Genomic DNA, 25,030 nt, shown 5'->3' with positions numbered 1-25,030 from the left:
CTGGTGGCCATCTTGGTAGGTACGTTTGAGCATAGTTTCACCGGATTGTACTTAAGGTAGAATTGTTTTTTTAGTGGTAAAAAAAACTCAGAAGCGAGAACAAGAAATGACATTGCTTGATATCCAGAAAGCTACTTATTTACAGAAAACTTAAATGCGATATTCGTTTTCAGCATACCCTAAAACCTATAGAAGTAATCATTTTAACCGTTATGGTGGAAACAAGGTAAAATATTTTTGTTTACATAATTGAATTTTCAGTAAAAACAAAAAAAATAGAAATGACAAAAATTATCAACTGGTGAATATATAGTTGTTGCTTATCAGGATTCCTGCTATCCTGGTACTGTGAAAGTACCATCAAGGATTCATGTAGAGTAGGATTTATGGTTGCATCTTAGAAAATATTTTTGGCCAGATAGAGAGGATTTACAAAATTGAACTGGTCGACTATGGGAATTTCTATCTTTTACAGAAATCAAAAATCTATATGAAAAATTTTGATTTATTTCTGAAATTAATTCATATCTACTCAATTTTTTTTTTCTTTGAGGGTAGTAAATACTGGCCATGAATGCTCTTTAGGCATTCAATGGCTACACCCAAGATTAAGCTCCTTTGGTGAGGAGGCAGGAAAATGCCTATTCTCAATAAAGCCATATTTAAATAACCAGTATAATACTTAGTTTTGTTCATAAATAGGCACCCACTGTATGATACCATGCGCGAGTTTAAAAAAAATTGGAACTTGTACATCTAAATTTATAATTCATGGCTTATGTATAATACGAAAGAGTACAATTTTACATAAGCCAAGTTTCATGAGAATAGCTGGAAAAATAAATAAATGGTGGCGAAATTACTGAATTTCTTGAAATTCAGTGGTCCGTAATTTAGCCTACTTTTTCTAAAGAAAAATATCCACGGAAAAAGAATAAATTTTACCACTTAAAATTCTCATAACTTTAACTACTGATGGTATCTGCATAATTCAAACGGTTTTAAGCATCTTTTACATAGCTCTTTTCATGCAAGTCGATAAAGGGCAAAAAAAAAAAAAAAAAAAAAAAAAAAAAAAAAAAAAAAAAAAAAAAACTTGTGTTAATATAAATTCATTTTTTTTTTTTATTTTTTAAATAGAATTTGGAAAAAATTTGGTCATTAAAATGGTGCAGATAGTGTATGAGGGTCTGAAATTCAAGCCTTGTTTTCAGTTTAGGAAAAGTTAGGTCACATGGTATTCAGTCGACAGTTACAGCAAAATAACCTGATCAATGTAGTCTTCCATCCCCTTCTGACTGAGCGATTCCTGGGATACCAAAGAACATAATGGCGCTTTCTTTGTACGTCCCAAAGAGAGAGAGAACAAAAAAAAAAAAAAAAAAAAAAAAAAAAAAAAAAAAAAAATGGTAAAGAAAATGCTAATAAAAGGCAAGATAAGTTCTCCCTACCTGGATAGGTGTTTAAGAGTGCTTATGTGTATGCTACCGTGTTATTTTTCAATTTTTACAAGATGGAAGTTTTATTAGGGAGGGTGACTGAAAGACAGCACAGATCAAAACAGAAGAGGCTATGTTATTTGCTGTGACACAATTGGCTAAGTACCACGAGACCTAACTTTCCCAAATTGAAAACGACACTAATTTCAGATTCGTGCTATTTGCACTCATAAAATTGCATCAAATCAATATAAATTTTTTTTTTACAGTAATAAAAAATCTGTTTCCAAGTTTTGGATTAATTGTACAGCACATTAGCTCTATAGGTTGTGAAATAGAAGGTATTAATTTTTCAATTAGATTAAAATAATCAACATGCTTTAGAAAAAATGCATTTTGGTGAATTTTGTAAGGAAACGTTTTGTTAGTTTTTAAACTTTCAGTGCTAAAGGGGAGAGGGGGGGGACATTAAATATTCCAATTTTTTTTTTTTTTTTAAAAGAAATCCATAAAATAAAGGGAGGGGGGTGTAAACAAGTACAACTAAACTTGATTTTTTTGTTTACAATGTTGCTATTCAAATAATTTTAACTAACTAAATTTGAAATATGAATAAGGAATAAAGTCATTTTTTTTTTTTTTTTTTTTTTTTTTTTTTTTTTACTTAAACTTAAGTGGACTTGAAATCTGCCTAAAAAAATACACAAGACAAATCAACCCATAAAAGGCTTTCCTTATCTTTGATAGTTTTCAAAGCTTAACTTCAGATTCTAAAAAAGTTAAACCAGTATCAATATATACTGTATATCTCACAAAATAGAGCAATTTCTCAAATAGATAAATTAAAATGTTAAATTTATATTCAAAACAAAATGGCTTTCTAATATAGATTCGGTATAATTGAGCCATTTTAGGATCAAGATTTGGTCTTGCTTTCTAAATAATTGATACAAGATTATCAAAAGTTCCCGTTAGATCACAAAAGTTAAGCAATGTTAAGGCTGGTCAGTATTAAATAGATAACCATTTAGAAATACCAGGTGTTGTGTTTTGCTTATTTCTGCATTGTTTATAGTTGTCTTGAACTTCTTGCCACTGGAATCAAGCAATGTCAATTCAGGAGCAGTGCTTCACAATTATCCCAAAAATGTACAGAGGCCAGCAATCTATTCATTGATTATATATATATATTTTTTTAATATCATGGATAGAAACTTAGCACTTTTCGAGTGGTGGGAACACTTTCAGATTTGCTGCTGGAATGGATTGGAGGCCACCACCTCATTAAAGTTAGGTGTCAGGCTAAAGTCAGTTCTGATTTGGCTATTGGCTTAAATGCATTACCAGATTCTATAAGGTTAAAGCAGGCAACAACCCCTTCTTTTTATGGCGTGAAGATGAGAACTAGAGCATTCATTCTTAAACTGCAGCAAGCTTTGAGTTTTGTAAACATGACAATGAGGTGATTGCTCAGATTGTTCCTGTGCAGTTGGTTTGCTTAAATGTAGCCTATGTGATTTTTTTGTGATCCAGGGATGTCTTAGCCATGTTTAGAGATGGGGAGTCCAGATTTATTACCTCATTTTGATCCGATTTTGCACAGAGTAAAAATTAGATGTGAAGATTGTACTCTCCACAAGTCTTAAGAGTCCCGTTTCTCAAAACTTTGATATCAGAAATCCAAGACGCCCACTCCAACATGCTCATAACCTCGCCAAAACAGGACTTATCCCAGATACTACCTCCAATCCCTAGAACACATCCTCAATTTTTTAACCGCCAAAAGGTTGGTTAGTTGTTTTCAGTTCTTGAAATAACCCAGAAAACAGTAAGCAGCTCATACCTTAGGTGTTTAGGCAGATCTTATGAACCCATACTAATTAGCATTTTACTTTGTTCATTTATTATTTTGGGATCTTTTTTTAGGTTTTCCCACTCCAATCACATTTATATTTTATTGTAAAGAAAATCATTAAAACTAATTGGGGATATTTCAAGTTGCTTAAACCATGCAGTAATCTGGTGTCTGGAACTAGTAGAAAATTAACAAAGTGAATGATTGAGCCAACTTATTTAAGCATTGTGGCAAATCCATTTCAATGAGTGAAAAATAAAAGCAGCTGTCTGTCAAACATTGCCTGTTTTAGCTTAAAATAAAACGGATTAAGTCTTGGAAGAAAAATTAGTACATTACCTACTTAAATTTAATACCCTAGTGTAAACGTTCAAAAATTGCATTAATACTAAGTGGATTCATGTAGATTTTTGGTTAGTTAAAAGTTAGTCTTAGACTTTAAAGAAAAACAACAAGACAATCTATAAAAAAAAAAAAAAAAAAAGAAAAAAGTTAACCATTCCAATTATATATATATTATAGCGAAACTTTAAAATACTGATTCCTGGCATTTTCTTAAACATAAGTTTTAAAAGTAAAAATTGTTATTGGAAACAATTCTATACCAACTTCATGAATTATTTTAAGTATGACAACTAAAAGCATAATTTTTCCAGCAAGGAGGCAAGAAAGAAAGAAAATCCTATTAAATAGTGCCAGGAGGGGAGAGGAGCTAAAGAGCAAAGAATTTTATTTTTTTCAACAGAAAATTGAATGCTCATGTAAAGTTAAGCAAACAAGAGAATTCATACAAACATGGAGGGGGGTTCTACATTTAGTTAAAAAGGCCTTGTAAATTAAGAGTAGCCACAATATCATGTCAACCAATATCAATTTTTTAAATAAATGAAACTGAAAGTTGAAAGCAAAATAAAACCTAGAAGAAATCAATGGCTATAAAACATTCATTTGGGTTAAATGAAATGAGTGACAAAAAGGTTTAATAAAAAAATCCAATAAAATGGATATAAAATTTTTTGAATAGCACCACGCTTTCGCAGTAGTTAGAAATACTGTCAACGAACCGTATGAATATTCTGCTGACGAAAGCTTGTCATGTGGGGCTTCAGCTGTGGGCGCCACAGCAGGTTCTTCTGAAATTCAAATGCAAGAAAACTTTAACGGAACAATTTGGCAGCAAACAGTTATAATAAACAGTGAATTTATCAATAAGTCGGACTGACGACTCCAGGATAGAAACAACTTGGATGGAAGTAACTGAAACTTGTCAAAATGTTGAAGAAATGGATTAAAATTTAAGACTTATAAATTTGCAGATAGACCCATCCGCCCAACCTTCACCGCTGCCATGTCCTTAAAGTTATTTGCAATGAGCATGCAAAGAAAGGCAATTAGTTTTAGAATTTAAAATGTGGTGAGTTATTTGGTTCATGTCAAGTGTGGCTACACTATTTACAAGTTGAAATCTAGGCAAGTTCTTATTCAACATGTCCCAAGTTGTTGAAATCCAAGAAAATAACTCACCGTTACCACCATAATCTCCACCACCACCGCCGCCGCCAAAGTTATTGCCTTGGTTGTAACTGCCAAAATTGCCTCGCTGGTTGAAGTTGCCACCGCCGTAACCTCCACTGTTGCCTCCGCCACTACCACCACCACCACCACCACTGTAGCCCTGGTTCCAGCTTCCTCCTCCTCCTTGACCACCCTGGTTCCAACCACCGCCGCCTTGGTTTCCACCATAACCACCTGTAAGCAATATCAAAATCAGATTGAAGAGAGGGAAAAGATGTATTGAAGTTGATGTCGATATTTTTCTAAGATTTTATTAAAGTAAATTAACTTTATTAGTCTTACAAAAAGGAGGGGGAAAGAAAAAAAAAAAAAAATCAAAAAAATCAAGTACCTGAATTACCCCAGTTGCCACCGCCTCCACCGCCACCCATGTTCCAGTTGCCACCGCCATCTGAAATGTTTCGTATCAAGTCGTTAATATATATCTACATATAAATATTTACATATGGTAACCCAAAACAAACTGATCACTGAATCTTGTAACAACTGCTTAGTATAGAAGGTAACAGTTATGTTATTTCATGGTAACATTTGACTACAAGATTAATCTTTCCTGTAACAATTACAAGAAAATCTCAGTAGATGACTACATGAGAAAAACTTCCTGGCATTAATTTAACAATTTAATTAGAATATACATTCTAGACATTACCAGGACTGTTGCAGAAAAACGTGATGGCTTTGTGCAAGAAAAATAAATCCCACCTAACAATGCCACCATTTGCTCATGCATAGAGTATTGTCGCCACATCTTGGTTGATGCAGGACCCACTAATCTTAGATCACAAAGCTGGATGTTATAAAATAAGCCCTTAATTTGATTTAAAAAAAAAAAAAAAGTTCTGAACATTTAAATTGTGATTTTTTTTTTTTTTTAAATGGTCTTGGAATATAGACCTATTCAAAAATTTACATAAATTGAACCAATAAAAATACAAATTAGCAACATTTCTTGAATTTCAATTTAAGATTGAAAATTTTTCTAGAAGTAGTTTTTAATGGATTTTACTCAATTTGAACATGGATTCTAGAAATAAGGTGCAGTAACTGACAAGTTGTGGTGGGAGCCATCAGTTTCATCAACTCAAAATGCCCATCCCAGGATGGGTATACAACTGTGTGTAATATAAAATATACATAAAATTGAGTAATTGTGAAAGGTTTTATCCAAACAATTTTAAATACATTTTAAAACAATTTTGTTATTCTCATTTACTTTACTTTTCTGGGAGGATGGTATTAATGTAACTCGTTTGGAGGGGAAGGGGGGGGGATTTGAGCGTGTGCTTTTAAAAAAAAATTTATACTTACTGCCGTAGTCATCATAATTATTCCGAGAACGGCCACCACCAAAATCACCTAAAAGAAATTTTGCATAACTATATTAGAAATAAGTTTACATTAAAACTTGAAATTTTTTTTTTACTCAGCAAAGGACAAACAAAATCGATAAATTCAAATCGTAACCACTTACCTCTGTTCATGCCACCTCTACCTATTTAAAAAGATAAAAATAAGTTTTAGATAAAGGAAAAGAAAAATGTATAAACACCCCCCCCCTACTCAAAAAGTTCAAAAGATTTACCTCCAGATCTTTCTATTTCATTCTTGGACACAGCTTTCTTAACTTCAACATATTTTCCATTCACTGAAATTCGTCTCCTCACTATAAAAAATAAAGGGGGTGGTGTTAAAGCTTTAAATGGTCACAAAGTGGCAAAATTGCACAATAGAAAACCACTTCAATCTACCCCACAAATCAAAAGGTTCAGCTCAGAAGTTTGCCAAGGATTACCAAGTTAGAAAAAATGCATCTAAACATCGAAGGTGACATCAGCAGAAACATGAAAATATATTTTTACATTTTATTAGAAGACATTGATTTGTTGGCCATAAATTACCTAAAAAGATTGGGACTTTGAATTAAAGAATTTTCAGGTGACTTTAGTAGTGACAATACTTACAGACACATTTGTCAACAGCATCATAGTCTTCATACGTAACAAAACAGAAACCTCTCTGTTTGCCAGTACTTTTATCTTTAATCATTTCAACTTTATCGATGGGGCCAAAAACTTCAAATTTAGCTTTGATTTCTTCTTCGGTGGTGCCTTCTTTTAAACCACCAATAAACATCTTTTTTACTGTGGCTTGAGTTTCATCCGATTCCTAGAATGGAAACGAAGAAAAAAAATGTTAAAAGCTTACAATAAATTATGCATTTAAATAGATGAAAAGGAGGTTGCAAGTGGTTCCTTACATTTCGAGGAATGGCTCTCTTTGTATCGACCTCTCTGCCGTCGATTTTGTGGGGACGACCCTTCTGAGCTTCATCCAACATATCTTCAGTTTTGTAAGTTACAAAACCAAAGCCTCGAGATCTACATTTAAAAAAAAAAAAAAAAAAAAAAAAAAAATTTTTTTTTTTAGAATTTTAGAAATGGTTACAAGTTGTGGCAATTACAAGGAGTGGTAATGAGATTTTTTTTTTTTTTTTTTTTAAATTAAAAACTAAGTTTGAAAATAATGAATGCAAACAAACCTTTTTGTGGACGAATCTCTCATGACGACACAATCTACGATTTCACCATATTGTTCAAAGTGACCACGGAGGCCTTCTTCGGTGGTCGTATAGTTTAAGCCTCCAATGAAAAGTTTGCAGAACTTCTCTTCCTCTCCATCACGATATCTCTGCTAAAAAGACAAGATCAGCAAGAATATTTACCAATCATGATTAAAGAACAGATTAATGGGGTTTCTCCACCAGTCAAAAGAAGAATGTTATCTTCTATATAAATAAAATGAACTCATTTTTTCCCGTCGGATTTTGACATTAATAGGATTAAAAATCAAGATATTCCATGCAAATATAATATGCATAAACGGCAGAACAATATCTGAGCTGTGTTATAGGCTTATTATTTCTCAAATTCCTCGATAATCTTAGATTTCTTTACTTTTTCTGCTGAGAAGTCACGGCCAAAATCAGTTAAGATCAATGGAAGTGGTAAAATATTTTCTCTCTAAAAAATTCCTCCTCCCCCTGCCACCACTTAACACCGTTTGGGGATCGTTCACAAGGAACAGTTGAGAAGAGAACACTGGTTTGGCTCCGTAGTTCTTTCATGTGAAGTTATTTAAAATCACTAAACTAAGCTGCAGTGCTCTGTGGCGCAGTGGTTAGCGTGCTGGACAATTCACATTATATTTTCACGTTCGCGCCGACCTACCGTAGTCGTTTTTTTTTTTTTTTTCCCTAAACAACTGGAATGGACTTTTCTTGGTGGCCGAACTGTTAACGTTGCAGATGTTTTTTTTTTTTTCACACTTTATTTTCCTACTTTCACTCATGACTCCGGGTTTGATCCTTCCTACTTACCTACCATAACATTTTTAACCCCCCCCCCCCGTCCCGGAAACAAACACTCGGGCAACGCCGGGTACCCCCGCTAGTTTAATAATAAAAAAAAATATTATAAAAAGACCTACACCCATAATACAAATGGAAAACAAGCCCACATGACTATGATACTAATAAATTAATATACTATTTATTGTGCCAACACTTACCAAGGTCAAAAGCCATTTGAGAATAAGGATTAAGATGGAATGGCTGTTAGCCAAAAGATGAGGAACACTATGAAAGTGCAAACAAATTAATGGTATGGACTGCATTCAAATACTTATGGTGGCAAGAATTCTGGAAATTAGATTTGTAATCAGTGGAGAAGCAGTTACGTATCGTATTCTACAGACGAGACTTGCAAAGTTTTATCCATTGAAATTCTACGAGCCTGTATACGAAAGAAAAAGAGAAATTTTTCCATTGTACGAAGACTAGTTTTTACGGTGAAAGATTAGCACTTTGCATAAAAGTAAGGATATCACCATCTGTGAGAAAAGGAAAACTACTCCCAAGATTTTAATGCCGATTTTGTCAGGAAAGAGTGATATGCGTTTCCTCTTTAAATGTGACAATTTTAAAAGAACAATCTAGGAGACAAGTGTAATATCTGTTCTGTCAGAAAAAAATCTGATACTTCTGCAATTAAAACCGGGTTTTCCAGTGGGCCTTGCTTGGTATAATCCAGCAGTTTTTGCCAGATTAGACAGAACGAACGGAAATAAAAAAACGAACACAGAAAAAAAAAAACCTATTATAATTTAATGCATTTAGTTTTATTTGTTTTTATGGCAACTGTTTTTTTTACTGGGGGAGGGAGAGAGAGAGAGAGAGAGAGAGAGAGAGAAGATAAGTTTTGTTTCTTTGAATTAGTGAACAAGTTTTTTTGTGTATGGGATGTTGGTATTTTTTACGACCTGGCCCAGTGTAATACCCCCCCCCCCCCATTAAGAACGGCTCTTGCGGTTGGGGGGTTTATTACGAAAGCCGCCCTTAACATTAGGTGGGGATCTGAAAGCAGTTCGATGGGGGAGGTTGAAGTCGTTTATACTACGCTTGAAGGGGTAGGTAGGTAGAAGGGAAGCGCAATGCTATTTTGCGCTTTGCTGGAATTTTTTCCGTCTACTTGCTTGCTCACTGCTTTTTGCTCACTATATAATCCAATGGTTTCCATTGTTTTCCTGATGTTGCCAAGTGAGATCTACAGAAAAGCGGGCTTTAAACTACAGAAGTGTACCTAAAATCCTAACCTAAGGTATCCATTTTTTACATTCTGGCTTGAAAAAACTGACTTCCCAGCTAACCTTTCTCTGTCCAGGTCTTCACCCTTCTTTCTATGGAGGACCATTTTTATCACTTCCCAGGTTTTTCCCTTGGTCTTCATCCGGACTAAACCAACTACTTTTGTTCTACATCTAACAAAAAAAAGTTTAATTCTTTCAATGTGGCCATACTTAACTTTACTCTTCTGTGCATGCATGCACGCACGCACAAAAAATAAAATTCCATTACAGGAACAGAAAGTCACACTGACAATTCATTTAGCGAACAAAATTTCCAAATTTAACCATAATTTAAAACATTATCAGAACAGAAAATGGAAACATTTGTAAAGGGGGCTTAGGTAATTATTTACCCACAGGAAGGTTACACTTAAATTAATGTCATTAATTTAACACGCATTGGGTAGAAGAAATCTAAAAAGTTCAAAATAGATTGGATAGGTATTTACCTGTAAGAACGCCCCAGGCAACAGGCAATAATCCAACACCACCATATACGAAAGGAGGCATGAGAGCATAACCTTAGATTGAACAGGACAATACCTTAAGTATGAAGAACAGCCTTAAATGTTGAGTGTTTGCTTGACACTAATAATCATTAAGTCAAAGTAGCTTTCAGTTTCGATAAGAGCATTTTTTTTTTCCAAATTAGGTTTTTTACAGCACATCAAGTTTTACAAAAACTTTGGTAAATGTTACCTCACGCGACAACAGAATCTCAACCACTCTGGGTTTTTAGGGGTATTCAAGGTCGCTGACAACGAATCTGACAAACCTGTCGCAAATTTACCATTCGCATGATATGAACCCCTGGACCATGGGACTATTTTGCACTATTTCACCGCCTTCGGTAGTGTTTTTCTTAATACGTTCGTGTGCGTAGTGAAGTGTCTTATCACATCGGAATCTAAGTGGCCATTTGAAGTAAGTTAAAAAAAAAAGTTTTCACAAACGATTTACAAAAACATAACCATCAAACATGTATTTCGTTTTATTTTTTTTTTTTGGCGGAGGGAAGGTCAGTATATAACTTGTGTAGTTTAACAGGTGCTTCTGCAGTTTAACCGTTTTTCTGTAGGTAACGCTCCGTTTACCTAGTAGAATACCGTTTAACATTTCACAAAAATTGTTTACATTGGGGAGGGAGGGGACGACAGGGGTGGTGCTAGGGTGGCTGACCACGTTACTTACGGAAAAACGGTTAATTAAACTGCAGAAGCACCTGTTAAACTACATAAGTTCAATAATTGAATACCCCCCCCCCCAAAAAAACCCCCGAAAAACAAACGTTTGGTATTTTTGCAAACTGATCGTGAAAACTTTAGATCAATTAAAAAGCATTATATATATAAAACATTTTTGGAAACCTATTTAAAAAATGGCCGCTTAAAGATTCCTCCGCGATATGATAAGACTTCACGCCCGTTTGCACGTGAACGTATTATGTAAGAAAAACAAGGTTTGTATTACTGTACAGATTCGAAAAAGTTGTCAAAAAAACAAATATATAAATGTTATCAAAGGCAAGATAAGTTACTTTTCTACTTAACTGGATATGTTTTTATTTAATGTAACATGTTTAGTTAGCTCGAAAAATAGTGTTTACCAATGTATTGGACAATTAAAAATGGCACTTCACACGGTAAGTTTGGGAAAAGGAGTTAAAAATAAAAATATAAAATACTGTTAAAAACCCACCGATTATATGTCAGCCTATGTCGCAATAACATATTGAGCGAGTTTCTAACAGTACTTTGTATATTTTTAACACCTTTTCCCAAACTTACTGTGTCAAAGAGCAAAGAGTCGGGTGTCATTTTTAATTTTCCAATACATCGGTAAACACTGTTTTTCGAGCTGAACAAACGTTACATTAAATAAAAGATATCCAGTCAGATAGAAAAGTAACTTATTTTGGCTTTGATAACATTTGTTTTGACAAATTTTTCGAATCTAACAGTAATACAAACCCAAAAAACACTACAGAAGGCAGTGAAATGGCGCAAAATAGTCCCAAGGCACAGAGGTTCATACCATGAAAACGGTAAATTTGCGACGGGGGTTTGATTATCAGATTCGTTGTCAGCGACCTCAAATACCCCTTAAAAAAAAAAAAAAAAAGTGGTCAAAATTCTATTGTAGCGTAAGGTGACATTTACCAAAACTTACTTAATATTTAGTACAGTAAATAAAACTCCAAAAATTCATTATGCAAAATTAAGACTCCGGAAGGGAATTCAGTTTACGTTAATATGAAATGGAAGTCACTAAGCATGAAACGAAAAACGAAACCATATGGAACCACTTGTTTTATGAAACAAAAATAAACATTCAATATTTATATGGGAATATTTAAAAAAAGTAATACATCAGACAAAATTCAATTTATTCATTTTAATAAACTATTTTTATACAAACGTTTAACTCATAAAATTCCATAAAACTTGTGAAAGAAAAATTTGAAAAAGATACCATTTATAATAAATATATAAATAAATTCCATAAAACAAGCGTTATAAAAAAAAAAAAGTTTGTTTCATGATAGCACAAGTGTTAAAACTATTTTTTTTTTTTTTTTTACAATTTTTTACAATTATTTCCATATGGTTTTGTATTTCGTTTTATGTTTACCATGTTTAGGTAAACAGTTCACTTCCGGCGTTTTAATTTTGCATAATGAATTTTTGGACATAACCGTTCTCTTTTGAATAATTTACTTGACTTTCAGAAACCTGTCAGGCCAGTATTTGATAATCTAGCAAATATGCTAAAGTCGCATTTTTTTTTGGGGGGGGGGGGGGGGGATCGTGAACCATCATATTTTTAGGGGTGAGTGGGTGATATGGTGAACCAACATATTGAACCCTAAAGAGGATGACAGGATGCATCCTTATGAGGAAAAGATTACACTAACCCCCATCCTCACGGGAAGAAATAGTCCCATTCAGAGTGATTCAGCAAAGATTTTCTGCGTTCATCGTCATAACGTATTGAAAAATGAGAAAAGACGCACAGACAATGACAAAGCATTATATGCAAAATTACTTTCATTTTCTTTTTTTAAAGATTGAAATGTTCATGCTTTGTTAATTGGAACTGGATATCTATCATTTTTAAAACCTAATTATTAAAACAAAATATACGCTTTATATTGTTTAACAATTGCAAAAATTATTTCAACTTAAGCATGAAGTCTTATGGAGGGGAAGGGGGTCGTTCGCTAATACCCTAGAGTTACACAATGGCTTAATCCTACTTACAAAATTACAAATGCTTTTTATATTTTTTCATAAACATTTAGGCATTGCTACGAGTATACTGGACTTTTGTAAACGCAGTTTGTTATGACTTAAACTAACATGAATGCTAAATGTTTATGTAAAGCATCTTGCTCTACCTAGGTATTGAGCACTCTCGTATAAACCTCGTTAAATTAATTGGATGTCTTACCTTTAACCTGAAATTGTTTGTGTGTATATATATATATATATATATATATATATATATATAACATGGAGACACGATCGGAGCGAGATAACTAGCAAACACAGAGAAACCAAATAGAATACGTAATGAGTAAGACCCTTTTTCAAACGTACATCACTTACTGTTTGATCACAGTAAATCAAGCAGGAGAATCTAAATAGGAGTGGGACCCAAGTGGAATAATAAAAAAAAAAATTGGGTGGAATGGTGCTCAACATATAACGTCAGAATAGGTCATGGTTGAGAAAAAAAAATTAAAAAAAATGGACATCTGAAACAAAAAAAAAAACGGTTAAGAACCTTCAACTAAACTTGAATGGGTTCCACAGAATTCAGGATCATGGCATGCTTAGGCAGGGAAGCTGTACTCGTACTCTGCTCCTCGAATGCACCAATGTACGGTAGAATTTGCATTGCACCATGTACGGTAGAATTTCAACAGCATTTGATTTAAACTTTAAACTGATGTTTGGAATTGGAAACAGATCCAACCTCATGAACTTCAAGAAATAACTTTAGGATAGTTGGAATAGGGTCTAACGAGACTTCACTTTCTAAGAAATGTGAAAAACCTTAAGTCCCACGGCAAGGCTAAGTTGTTGATAAACAGTACAAAGATCAGCTGCTCAATACTTCCAGGGTCGCTGCAAGTTCGCAGTGAGTAGATAGGTAGCAGTGTCAGAAACTGATCTTAAGAATGCGTAAAAAAAAAAAAAAATAATTCGAACTGTCTTAGCAAGGGGATAACTACTTGAAAAATGTAATTCAACCCCTAATTTTTTTCAATTAAAGGAGCAAAGACATTTAAAAAAAAAAATAACAGGTTTAATAGCAAATCATGCAATAGTTGCTTTTGTTTTTAAATCGGTGTTTAAAGATTTGAAGGAAATCAACGAAATTTTACTTCAGTTATATATATATATATATATATATATATATATATATAAATCACTATTGAATGTTTAGTTACATTCTCCATTGTTCAGAATTTATCCATATTTACATTTTAAATTTCATTTATTTTTTAAATAATTTTTTAAACGGCTATTTGAAAAAAAAAGCGCGATTACGCAAGTCTTTATCGAAAAACCGGAAGTAGCTGTTTGTCCTTGCTTAGAACTCCGGATGGACAGAAGGCAGTAAAAACCACACGTTCGCCATCTAGCCTTGTGCCTGAAGAAATCTGTTCCCATAGTTTAAAAAGTTGACTTAAGTTTGTGCCTTAAAAAAAAGTCGTTTTTTTTCTTTTCTGAATTTTTGATTTATTATATTTTCATTCTTTATCGAATAAATTATTTTTTTTAATATCTAAAAGAAAACATTGAAATAGAAAAAAAAAAAAAAATTGTCTCCGTCCATTACTTACTGGACTAATATAAGAACAAGCTTCCAATTAAAAGTTTTACATTTTGGACTTTACAGGTAAATTTCCAAAAAACACCCCTTTTAATTTACAATATATTTATTGATCCTTTATCTTCAATTAGTGATATATAAAACTTTGGTGAGTAAATTAATTAAAATTTTAATAGACATTTCAAAATGGGGTGGGGGTAAAAAAAAAAGTTTGTCTAAAATATTATAATCGGTTTATTGGAAAGAGCATAAAATTTCACATTGACCCCGAAAATATCGTAAAAATTGAACCAATAGTAAAATTGATAGATTTTTAAAGTTTAAAAATTGGAAAAAAAAAAAAAAAAAAAAAAACCCGTAAAATTCAATTGATTTCATTAAAAAAAAAAAAAAAAAAAAAACCTGTATGGAGGCGCGCCGACACTTTGTAAACACTTAGATAATATTTCTATTTTTTTTTTTTTTTATAAACAACTTTAATGGTTTATTTTGGAAGTATATTCCATAAAGCAAATGAACAACCGACTTTAAAAAGAGAAATTACGAGTTTTTTTTTTAATATTTTATTCGCAGTTTCGTGTTAGGGGTGTCAAAAATAGATAGGATCATCCCTTAAGTTTGTCAGAGAATAGGTCAACTCCACCGAGAACAGATCTCCCACCATTTCAGTCGCCTCACAAGCGGATATGAAATAGAACCAAACCACTAAATCCTCAGTACTTTTTGACGGACCGTCTTTTTAAAAATCTACCAAAAATTAGGTAATTATCCGATCAATACGAAATTTTCAGCGATTAAGAGAAGAATGAACTTTTCATAAACGATATTTATATATATATTTTTTTGCTTACAACTGTTTTGAAGTGGGAACAAATATGCTTAAAATAATCATCTGAAACTGAACTCAACATATTGTGTTGTTGTAAGGGACAGAATAATAGATTAAAAAAAAATAGTTTGCATACCTTATTTTGACGTCTGAATATCAGAACTTCGATTATGTTTAATTATCCCGCTTTTGAGTTTTGAAGTGTGAAATTAGGTGAATATGTTAAGTAAAATAATGTAAGTTAAGCAAAACAAAAAAAATTTTTTTTTAATATTTATACGAAAAAAGCCATTTTAAAATCTTTGATAAATAAATTAACAATTTTTTTTTAGCGATCCGAATAATGCATGACCATTATTAAACAGCATGCTTTGAAAAATCGATACAAAAAAAAAAAAAAATTCGATAAATATTATGCCCTTTGTGTTAAAAACAGCATCATTTTTTTCGATCCCGTTTGAAAACGTTTGCCGCCTTTCGACTACGGTGGACCAAACACGCTGAAATAATTTTTTTTATTCTGCTTTAAATTCCCCCCCCCCCATTTTGGGGAGCCTGGCCCCCCACACACATACACATTAAAAACCAAACTCATACAAATGGTCACCCATCTGGTACTGGCCAGCCTCAGCTTAATAATACATTGAAATTTTCGTCACTGAAAAATAAGTTATTTTGGCCTGTTTGGTCTTCCATAGTTTGCTTCTTATCAAACGCAAACGTAAACAGTGTCGATTTGAACTCTAGATTGACGCGAAATAACTGGTTACCTTATGAAAAAGTGGAATTATTTGAAATCCAGGTACTTATATTTTTGCATATTCTCTTAGAAAATCATCCTAAATCTTAGTTAGACAATAAATAAATTATTTCAAAAACTTTTTTTTTTTTTTTTTTTTTTTTTTAAATATTTATGTGTTTTTTGTGCAAGACAAAAAATGTCAATTGTTAACTTTTTGGGAAAATTTAACATTTAAAATTTAATTAAAAATAGAAAAAGTTTTACATTATTCTGTTTTCTAAATGATAAAATTCAGGGTTTTATCTTTCTGGAAAAAAAAAAGTTACTCAGAAATAATGGATTTTAATAAATGTAATTTCGTTTTAAAAAACAACAACAACTTGATTTGCATATACACAAGTAGATAGAAAATTAAATTTCTTGCCTTTGGTAAGATTTCTTACTAATGTTTTTGTCACATTTTGTTCAGTTGGAAATTGTTAAACCCTAATCCCCATATTAATCAGTTTCTTGATAAACCGTGCAAGGCCTATGGACTGTCCCAGCGATCGGACGTCGCCTAACTTTTCCAAGAAGTTACCCAGAAAAGCCAATCTTTTGCGCTAGTGCACTTATTGATCCGCGCTATTTTTAAAATAGTATTTAAGTTTAAAGTTTTAATGTTTATATTAAATTGTAAGATAGGGAATAGGTACAAAACACCTCCCCTCCCATGTTAATAGCTTTTTAGGTACCTCCAACGCGCGCCAGTTTTAACCCCCCCCTATATGTAACTAATTATCACCCTAACTTTTACTATTTAAAAGAAGCTTCAAATAAAATATTTTAATTTTTTTACAGCTTACAAAAATAATGAAAATGCGAGACAAAAATCGTTTACATTATCGACGCATTAAAACAACGTTCCTATGTAGTAACGTTGACACACCTAAGTTTTAAAAATCTAGCAAAAATCAGTCATTTACCTGAAATTTTCGATATTTATTCATTAAATAAACTTACATATTAAAAGTAGGTTTCGTTAAACATTAGGATTTTTTTTTAGGTGTTCTAAAAAAAAAAAAAAAAAATTTTTTTAAAAAGCTTTAAATGATATTAAATTCAAATATTACGCGATATGAAGTTCAAACCGATTTTTTTTATATAACGGGTTTCCAATATTAAATATATTTATATGACTTGAGATAAAAATTGCAAAAGAAAAATCGACCAAAAAAAAAAAGAAAAAAAAAAAAAGTTTCGATTTGATTATTTAAAACGACAGGTTGAAATCAAAATTTGCGCTTTTTTTTTTAATAAAATACGGAAGCCTGTAAGGACAAGCATTTAACAGAACAGGTTAAAATAAATTTTATCGTCTAGTTCGTGATTAAAAATCTATTTGCTTTACAAAAAGTCTTATTTTTTTTATTGTATATTTTATTTATTCAGAAATTTGATAAATTTATCGTTTGATGTATAAATTTTGAATTCTTTGCGAGCTTTCTTATATCTTCAAAACATTAACACGGACTAGTTTTTCGTAATATGAGAAATTACTTTGAACTTATGCACTTATTTTACCGTTCTAAAATAACGAACGTAAAATATTTGCAAATAAATTTTATAGTGCTAATGCTCTTCCATAGAAATTACAATAAACACACGAACTGATGACGTAGTACACAGCATTTTGGAGGTACCTATAGCTTTCTAATTATACTTATTTTAGCACGGATTAATAAGTGAGTAGCCAATCTTTTGGCATATCTATAATTTTCTAGATTCGACATGTCCAAACATGATCGGACGTTGAGTACAGATCTGTCTGCAAACATACTTCAGTTTCTTACTAAGAAACGTAAAATACCTTAAGCGACTTCCAAGCAGTAATTAGCACAACCTGTATGAAACACTAGGTGTCAGAAATTGTGAAAAATTAGTGAATAATTCCACCCCATCTTTCCAAGCTTATAACTTCTTGAAAAATGTAATTCAAGCTCTAATTTTTTTTCAATTAAAAAGCAAGGACCAAGGTTTCATTAAAAAAAAAAAAAAAGTTTAAAAAGGTTTTGAACTTCGGACTTTACAGGTAAATTTCCAAAAAAACACTTGTTTTAAATTTGAATATATTATTCATTGACCTTTTCTCTTCAATTTATGATATATGACTGAGTAAATTTATTATTTACTTTTTAATAGACACTTGAAAAGGGGGGGGGGCGTGAATTAAAAAAAAAAAAAAAAAAAAAAAAAACATTTGTCTAAAATATTATATTCGGTTTATTGGAAAGAGCATAAAATTTCACATTGACCCTGAAAATATCGTAAAAATAGAATCATTAGAAAAATATTGAGTTCGTAAAATTCATTACTGTTTTTTAAATAAAAATATTTCTATTACTTTTAAAACAACTTTAATAGTTTATTTTGGAAGTATAATCCATAAAGAAAAACCCACTTTTAAAAGAGAAATTACGAGATTTTTTATATTTTATTCGCAGTTTCGTCTTAGGGGTGTCAAAAAGATCTACAAAAATTCTGATACACCTAATGAAACACAGGTAAATTTTTTTTACTTTCCACCTTAATCACCTTTAAGCTGATTACACATTTTCGGGTATGCTGAAAACGAATATAGCATTTAAAGTTCCGGATATTAAGCAGTGTAATTCCTCAGTGACCATTTTTGTACGTACATATTTTTGACGCGCGTGCATCAAAAAATAACATAAGGAATTTACACCCGGAAGACTACTTGTTTTCGGCAAATTTAAATGCGATATTCGTTTTCAGCAGACTCGAAAATCAGTGAAAGTCAAAGTCTTCAGATTAAGATTTCGGCGATTTCATTTTCTTTAACTGAGAAAAAAAAAAAAAAAAAAAAAAAGCATTCTTAACTTGATATTTTTTTTTCCGACGAATTTTCATTTCGGTGTTTTACGTGTACGAAAGCGTTTATAAAGTTTTCACTAAAACTCAATTTAATTAAATCATTTAAAATATTTCACTGTAATTTACGTGACTAAAATAAGTTCACCATTACTTTTTTGTAAACATTTTGTCAAATCTTTTCAGAAATGCAATTTTTCGAATAAGAATTTAAAAGTTCGGGATATTTTTAAAAACCAGCAACAGAAGGGGTAAAAGTTACCAAATAGCAAAAGTTACTCTACCTACTTGGATGTTTTATTACTTATTTTAAAGGGTTTATTTGCGAAAGAGAAATAGTCCAGTCTGTCGAGTTATAAACGGAAATAATGGCGATCTCATTACAGCCATCCCAGACCTCCATCGAAAATTAAATACATAAAGAAGTTACAAATTGTGCGACATATTCTACCATTTTGTTTAATTTTTTGATTTTGGAGCTATTATTGAGGGTCGTAACGAGAACTTTTTGTTCTAACCCAAACTTGACACTATTGTTTCGAAGTAAATAAACTTAAAGTTAAAAATACAGTTATCCAGGTGGGTGGAAAGCCCCAAACCTTCCAATGTTAAGAACGGCTTTCGAAGTTGGGGGTGGTGTTTATTCCGAAAACATGGTGAGGTTGGGGTGTTTATAATACGCTGGGGCACGTCGTAAAAATTTACGAGAAAAAAAAAAAAAAAATGCATAAGTTTGCACAACAAAAAATTTGTAAGGATCGTTATCACAGATTATCGATTTTGTTAGCATTAAAAATAGAGGGTTGTTTCCCTTTAATAGAATTGAAAAAGAAAAAAAAATGAACATACCGGCTCCTGATCAAACTGAAAAAAAAAAAATAAAATAAATAAAAATAAACACAAGTTTAGTATTAGACATAAAAAGGAAACGATAAAAATTAATAGTATTTATGTATTTTTGGTACCCTGATGATAGCCATTCTTAACATGGAGAGGGGGGCGTTTTGTAACCATTTTGTGCTTCTGCGTAACAATTTAATAAAGATATAATGAAACTTGATAATCTGAAAAAAATTCTAGAATAGTGCAGTGCAGTGCGGTACCAAAAATACATAAACACCATTAATATTGTTTATTTTGATTAATCGGACAATTGAGAATTTATTCTCATCTTGTGTTATTAGCACAACGTGAGATGAGAATTGTCCGATTAATCAAAATACATTCACATCTCAAAAATCAAAATTGCACCATTAATATTGTTTATTTTTTAGATGCACAAATGGATCGATAATACTTGAATTGAAGGTCTTAAAATCACTTTAAATTATTCGGTAAAAGTCACCCCCCCCCTCATCATGCAAATGTTTTAGAAACATTTGAAAGGGAAAGGATGTTTTAATTTTGTTTCTCTATTGAATGGTATGTCGGGCGACATTAAGGTTTCTATAAAGTTTTTAAAAAAGCCCAATTTCTGCCCCTACACTATTGCATTATTGAATCAAACGTCCCTTGCAAAATTTATGTTCCCGACAGAACGTCATTTTTACGTTTAATTGGGAGCAAAATAGCCCGAAAGAGTAAGTTTATTTAACAAAATTAGATGCTCTTTACGTTATATATAAGAACAAGTAGTTAAAACATGTTAAACACTTTGAAAAAGTTAAAAACATTTAATTTTAAAAAGGAAACTAAATAAGTGGATAGTCCTTAATCCGCGGAGTTTCGAAGAAATACTTTCCTTCTCAGAGGGTAGAAGGAAAGTATTTATTCGAAACTCCGCGGATTAAGGACTATCCACTTATTTAGTTTCCTTTTTAAAATTAAATGTTTTTAACTCTTTCAAAGTGTTTGTTAACATGTTTTATTAACTACTTGTTCTTATAAGCTCTATATTTGGTTTTATCGAGCTTTTACATCTGGTTGAGATTACTTTATATTAATTCTTTAATATTTACTTTAGTTTTGCCATCTTGGATCACTTCGGTAAACTTAGTTCATATATATATATATATATATATATATATACACACACTATAGACCGTGCTTTGTTTTTTTTTTTAAATAAAATTTTGGAGTAATTCAATTTTTATGGTCATCTTGTTTTAAGTTAGGTGAAAGTAGAGAATAGTTCACTCCAGCCCGATGTTAAGAGGGCTTCTTAACGTTATTTTAGTACGATCCATATTCTGCATCACACAAAAGGTAATATCTGGAAATTACAATTTAAAGCGAAAAACTTTAAATCAATAGATTTGAATGAGAGGCAGAATCGTAAATTTAAACAAGGCAACAAGTTCTCATTGGAGAGAAACAATTTTCTATGGATTGAAAATTAACCAAATTTCTGTATTCGTTTAAGGTTTATTTTATTATTTTTTAGATACATTTAGCCAATAAAAAAATAATCCTAACAAAATCCAAAATATTTACCCGCCGTTGCATAAATGTGTTTAAGTAAAATAATTCAAAATTTTATTATGAAAATAGGGTGCTAGTGCACTTACTGATCCGCGCTATTTTTTAAAATTGTATTTCCAAGTTCAAAGGTTTTCTTTGTTTTGTTTTTTTTAATTCAATTATAAAGTTAAAGTATAGAATAGGTACAAAACATCCTCCCTATGTTAAGAATGGTTTTTAAATAACGTTATTTCAGCACGGATCGATAAGTGCACTAGTACAGAAAATAGTATTAGAAAGATTTAAATATCCCAGTAGTGAATAAAAATTTGATCTTTTCAAAGTTACGTACAGGAGGATAGAAAGATTTACGTTATCAAAAATGTCCAAGATTACCTCTCCTCCCATAAAACGGACTTAATAAACACCCTCAACCTCCCCATTTTAATAACGGCTTTCGCTTTGTGCTAATTTTTTCAGTGGATTATTATTGATTGGACACTAATATAGGAGGGTGATTCTCGTTTAGGTCCGCCAGGTTTTTTTTTTTTTTGAATATGATTTGCTTTTTATAAGTGGTTTTGTAAATTTTCGAAGTTACGAATTCAAATTAACGTGGAAAATTTTGTTTGGTTATGTTATGTCCTAAATTTTCAAAAGACGGTTATTAAGTTTGAAAAATTACGTAGAAATTTCATATCAATTTTATTTTAAAAACTTCATATTTTTGAAATATGAATGAAAAATCTAAATTGTAAACTATACTATTTCCTTTACATTAAATTTGGTATATCTTAAATTGCAATGCAATCTTAAAGCTACAGATGGAAGAGTCGTTATAAAAATGATGTCTAAAAAAACTTAGAATGCAAAAAAAAACTACAAAACCGGTATGAATCTTAATCGTTTTTATTTCTATTCATATTTAGATATCAGCCAGTTTTAGGTACGAGATTACAACGACCGGAAAAAAGAAAAAAAAAACTTCAGGGAAATTAGAAATATTTGAAAAATTACTAAAAACATTTCATGTTACACAGTAAGTGCTATAAAAATATAGCACTTTAAATACGTTTCAAGTTAATGCTTAAATATATACATATAAAATAAAAAGGGGGGGGGTCTTAATGAATCTAGATTTGATCAAAGTTCAAAATGAAACAAGTCCAGACACGATCATTGAAAAGGTTTATTTTCCTTTAAGTTTTATTTTAAAAAGGTGTTCTCACTCATTTTTAGATTTAAAATAAAAACTGGAATAAAACTGAAATTTGTTTCGTACTACCTCCCTTATTTTGATCATTATATTCACATTTCGGCCGATATATCTTTCTGAACTTGAGAATCTGGAGAAATTAAATTCATACAAATTGCAATTGATTTGGAAAGTTCCAGAAATAAAACAGATCTACATGAAAAAGGTCGAAGGTTAAATCGACAAAAATCTTAGTATAAAAAGATAAAAATGGTCTAATACAATTTTTTTTTAATTAAAAAATGTTTTAGTAAGATTGGGAAACTATTTTTAAAGGTAGTTAATTAAACCGGATCTTATTTACAAATTAATCCTTCCATTTTCTTTCTGGTTTAAGGCGCTTATGCATCTACGTTACCGCGCTACTTTTTTAAATAAATAGTATTTAAGTTAAACTCATTTTATTATATATATATTTTTTTTATTTGTTAAGTGAAGGTACAAAATTACAAATCATTTTTCCATGTTAAGAATGGCTTTCTAAATTTCAGCGCGGTAACGGATGCATAAGTACCATTTTTTTAAATATATAATGCCTAAATAAAACAGTAAGCTCAGCGTTTTATTGAGTAATGGAGACTAAGACAAAAAAAAAAAATTAGGAGTTTGAACATCAAACTCCTCAATCCATTCGTAAGTGAAATTGGTACTAGTGCAGAGTGATCCGGGCGTAAATAACGTTATTTAAAAAGCCATTCTTAACATGGGGAGAACAGGGTGTTTTGTACCTATTTACTTTTTAACCTTACAATTGAATAAGAAAAATCAGACTTTAATTAAACTTGGAAATACGATTTAGAAAATAGCGCAGATCACTCTCTGCACTAGCACCGTGAAATTTTTTAAATTTGAAAATTTTTAATTCCGTAGTTTAAAGGTCAGGGTGATCATAAAATTTATCAAATCTCGAAAGATTTGAATTAAATAAAATATAGAAAAAATAAGTTATCCAAAAGACAGCGATTACTTTAAAACCGCTTAGATAATCTGAAAATCTGGGCGATTGTGATCGAGGAAAAAAAAAAAATGAAGTAAATTTTAATAGCTAAACTTCGATAGGGAATCAAATTTAGAAGGGAGCGTGTACATTAAAATAATGGGCGTATATCAAAATTGTGCATTATAGAAAAAAATGCTACAAACTATTGTAATAAAATTAAAAGCTAATTTTTTAAAAATCTATTTCCTGGGATGGGTCAAAAAAAAAAAAAAAAAAAAAAAAAAGCCGGCATGAAGGAGGATAAGAGCAAGCCTAAAAAAAAAAAAAAAAAAAAAAAAAAAAAACGACTTCAACGCTAAAAAAATATTACCCCCACACACAATCATTTGAAAATATTTTTCTAAAAAGCTCATGGCGTCTTTTGGGAGAAAAGATTTTGCTGTAGGAGCACAAACGAGTCTTTTTTTTTTTTTTTTTTTTAAGTTTCATATTTTGGAGTAAAGTTTCGAATTTCCTATAACTACAAAGAAAAAAAAAAAGGAGGGGTTGCATTAGCGTCATGATTTCCCTCGAAAAGCACTTTCATGTCACGATTTTCTAGTAATATATATATGGTACAGCACGAGGTTTACGTAGTAGACCTCAAAATTCAAAAGTAATGCTATTTCAGCGAAAAGAAATCTATAAAAGCGCCGCGAAACAGGATGTAAAATAATACGCTACAAGAGTTGAAAATGTTTCATTCGACAAAAAGGTTAACTAATATTTAAACACGGTTAATCTTTCCAACCGGTGTAGTAGCGACATGTATACTTTTTATAGAGGAAAGTATTTTACAGGGGGGGGGGGAAGAAAGAAAAAAAAAACCATTTGTGCTCCTAAAAGCAATATATAATTAAAATTAGAATAATAAACGCTATTCTAGAAAATAACCTTGCGTTTGTAATTTTGAAGACGAAAAATAAGCTGTCGGGACCATACAGACACCCGTAAAGAGTTACCTCCAACTAGACAGCAGGTAATTTTCTTTTTAACATTGACTAAATAAATCCCTAAAAAGAAAAAAAAAAGTCACCTATGGACAAGAGGGAGAGAGGGGAATACTTTTAGCTTGCCGCACAGGCAAACGCAATGAGAAAGTTTGTTCTTTTTAGTAAGTAAAAGATTGGAAACAAGTGTACATTACTAGCAAAACATAATAAAATGCATAAATAACTTTCCTACCTCTGGCATTTTTGAATATAAAATGTGTGCGTAGTCTAATCTAACGTTTATATCAAGCTCTCATTGAACTGTCTCTGTCCTCTGCGCTACTGACTGCGTGAAAACTCGCTCTATGTGTGCACGTGGTTTAAACGCGAAGACGATATTTGTCCAATCAGCGATGACGTGGCAACATCAGCAGCGACTATAGCCACTCCGTCTACGGTTTTCTCTCTTTCTCTCTCTCACTCACTCAGCCCACTGCTAAGCATGCAAATAGCGAGGAATGGAAGAGGAGGGAGAGTATTGCGCACATGTTGATATACAGATAGATAAAGAGAGGAGGTAATTAATACGTTGAGTATCGAAATAGAGAAAGACAAGTTAAAGAGA

At 31.6% G+C, this 25,030-nt stretch overlaps 1 protein-coding gene across 8 annotated transcripts in view; it reads right to left on the bottom strand.

Annotated features, from left to right (window-relative positions):
* LOC145258173 (heterogeneous nuclear ribonucleoprotein A1-like 3) overlaps window positions 1-24,823 on the bottom strand; it is a 30,661-nt gene extending 5,838 nt beyond the window's left edge. For 3 of the 8 annotated variants that reach the window (XM_080115989.1, XM_080115991.1, XM_080115992.1), the window contains exons 1-11: window positions 24,659-24,819; window positions 19,689-19,703; window positions 7,412-7,563; window positions 7,130-7,250; window positions 6,834-7,038; window positions 6,455-6,535; window positions 6,344-6,364; window positions 6,181-6,228; window positions 5,201-5,260; window positions 4,819-5,043; window positions 4,359-4,427 (exon numbers count right to left, since the gene is read on the bottom strand). In XM_080115989.1, the coding sequence (XP_079972115.1) occupies window positions 4,359-4,427; window positions 4,819-5,043; window positions 5,201-5,260; window positions 6,181-6,228; window positions 6,344-6,364; window positions 6,455-6,535; window positions 6,834-7,038; window positions 7,130-7,250; window positions 7,412-7,563; window positions 19,689-19,703; window positions 24,659-24,667 (1,006 nt within the window). In that variant the 5' untranslated portion in view covers window positions 24,668-24,819. Of the gene's footprint in view, window positions 1-4,358; window positions 4,428-4,818; window positions 5,044-5,200; window positions 5,261-6,180; window positions 6,229-6,343; window positions 6,365-6,454; window positions 6,536-6,833; window positions 7,039-7,129; window positions 7,251-7,411; window positions 7,564-19,688; window positions 19,704-24,658 lie in introns of all 8 variants that reach the window. The other 5 variants (XM_080115995.1, XM_080115996.1, XM_080115997.1 and 2 more) reach the window with 3 other exon arrangements.
* Window positions 24,824-25,030: the final 207 nt, after the last annotated feature.

This window comes from Euprymna scolopes, chromosome 33, assembly GCF_053919585.1.
Source record: "Euprymna scolopes isolate OS-2025 chromosome 33, ASM5391958v1, whole genome shotgun sequence".
NCBI lineage: Eukaryota > Metazoa > Mollusca > Cephalopoda > Sepiida > Sepiolidae > Euprymna > Euprymna scolopes.
This window is presented reverse-complemented; position numbering and strand designations above follow the sequence as displayed.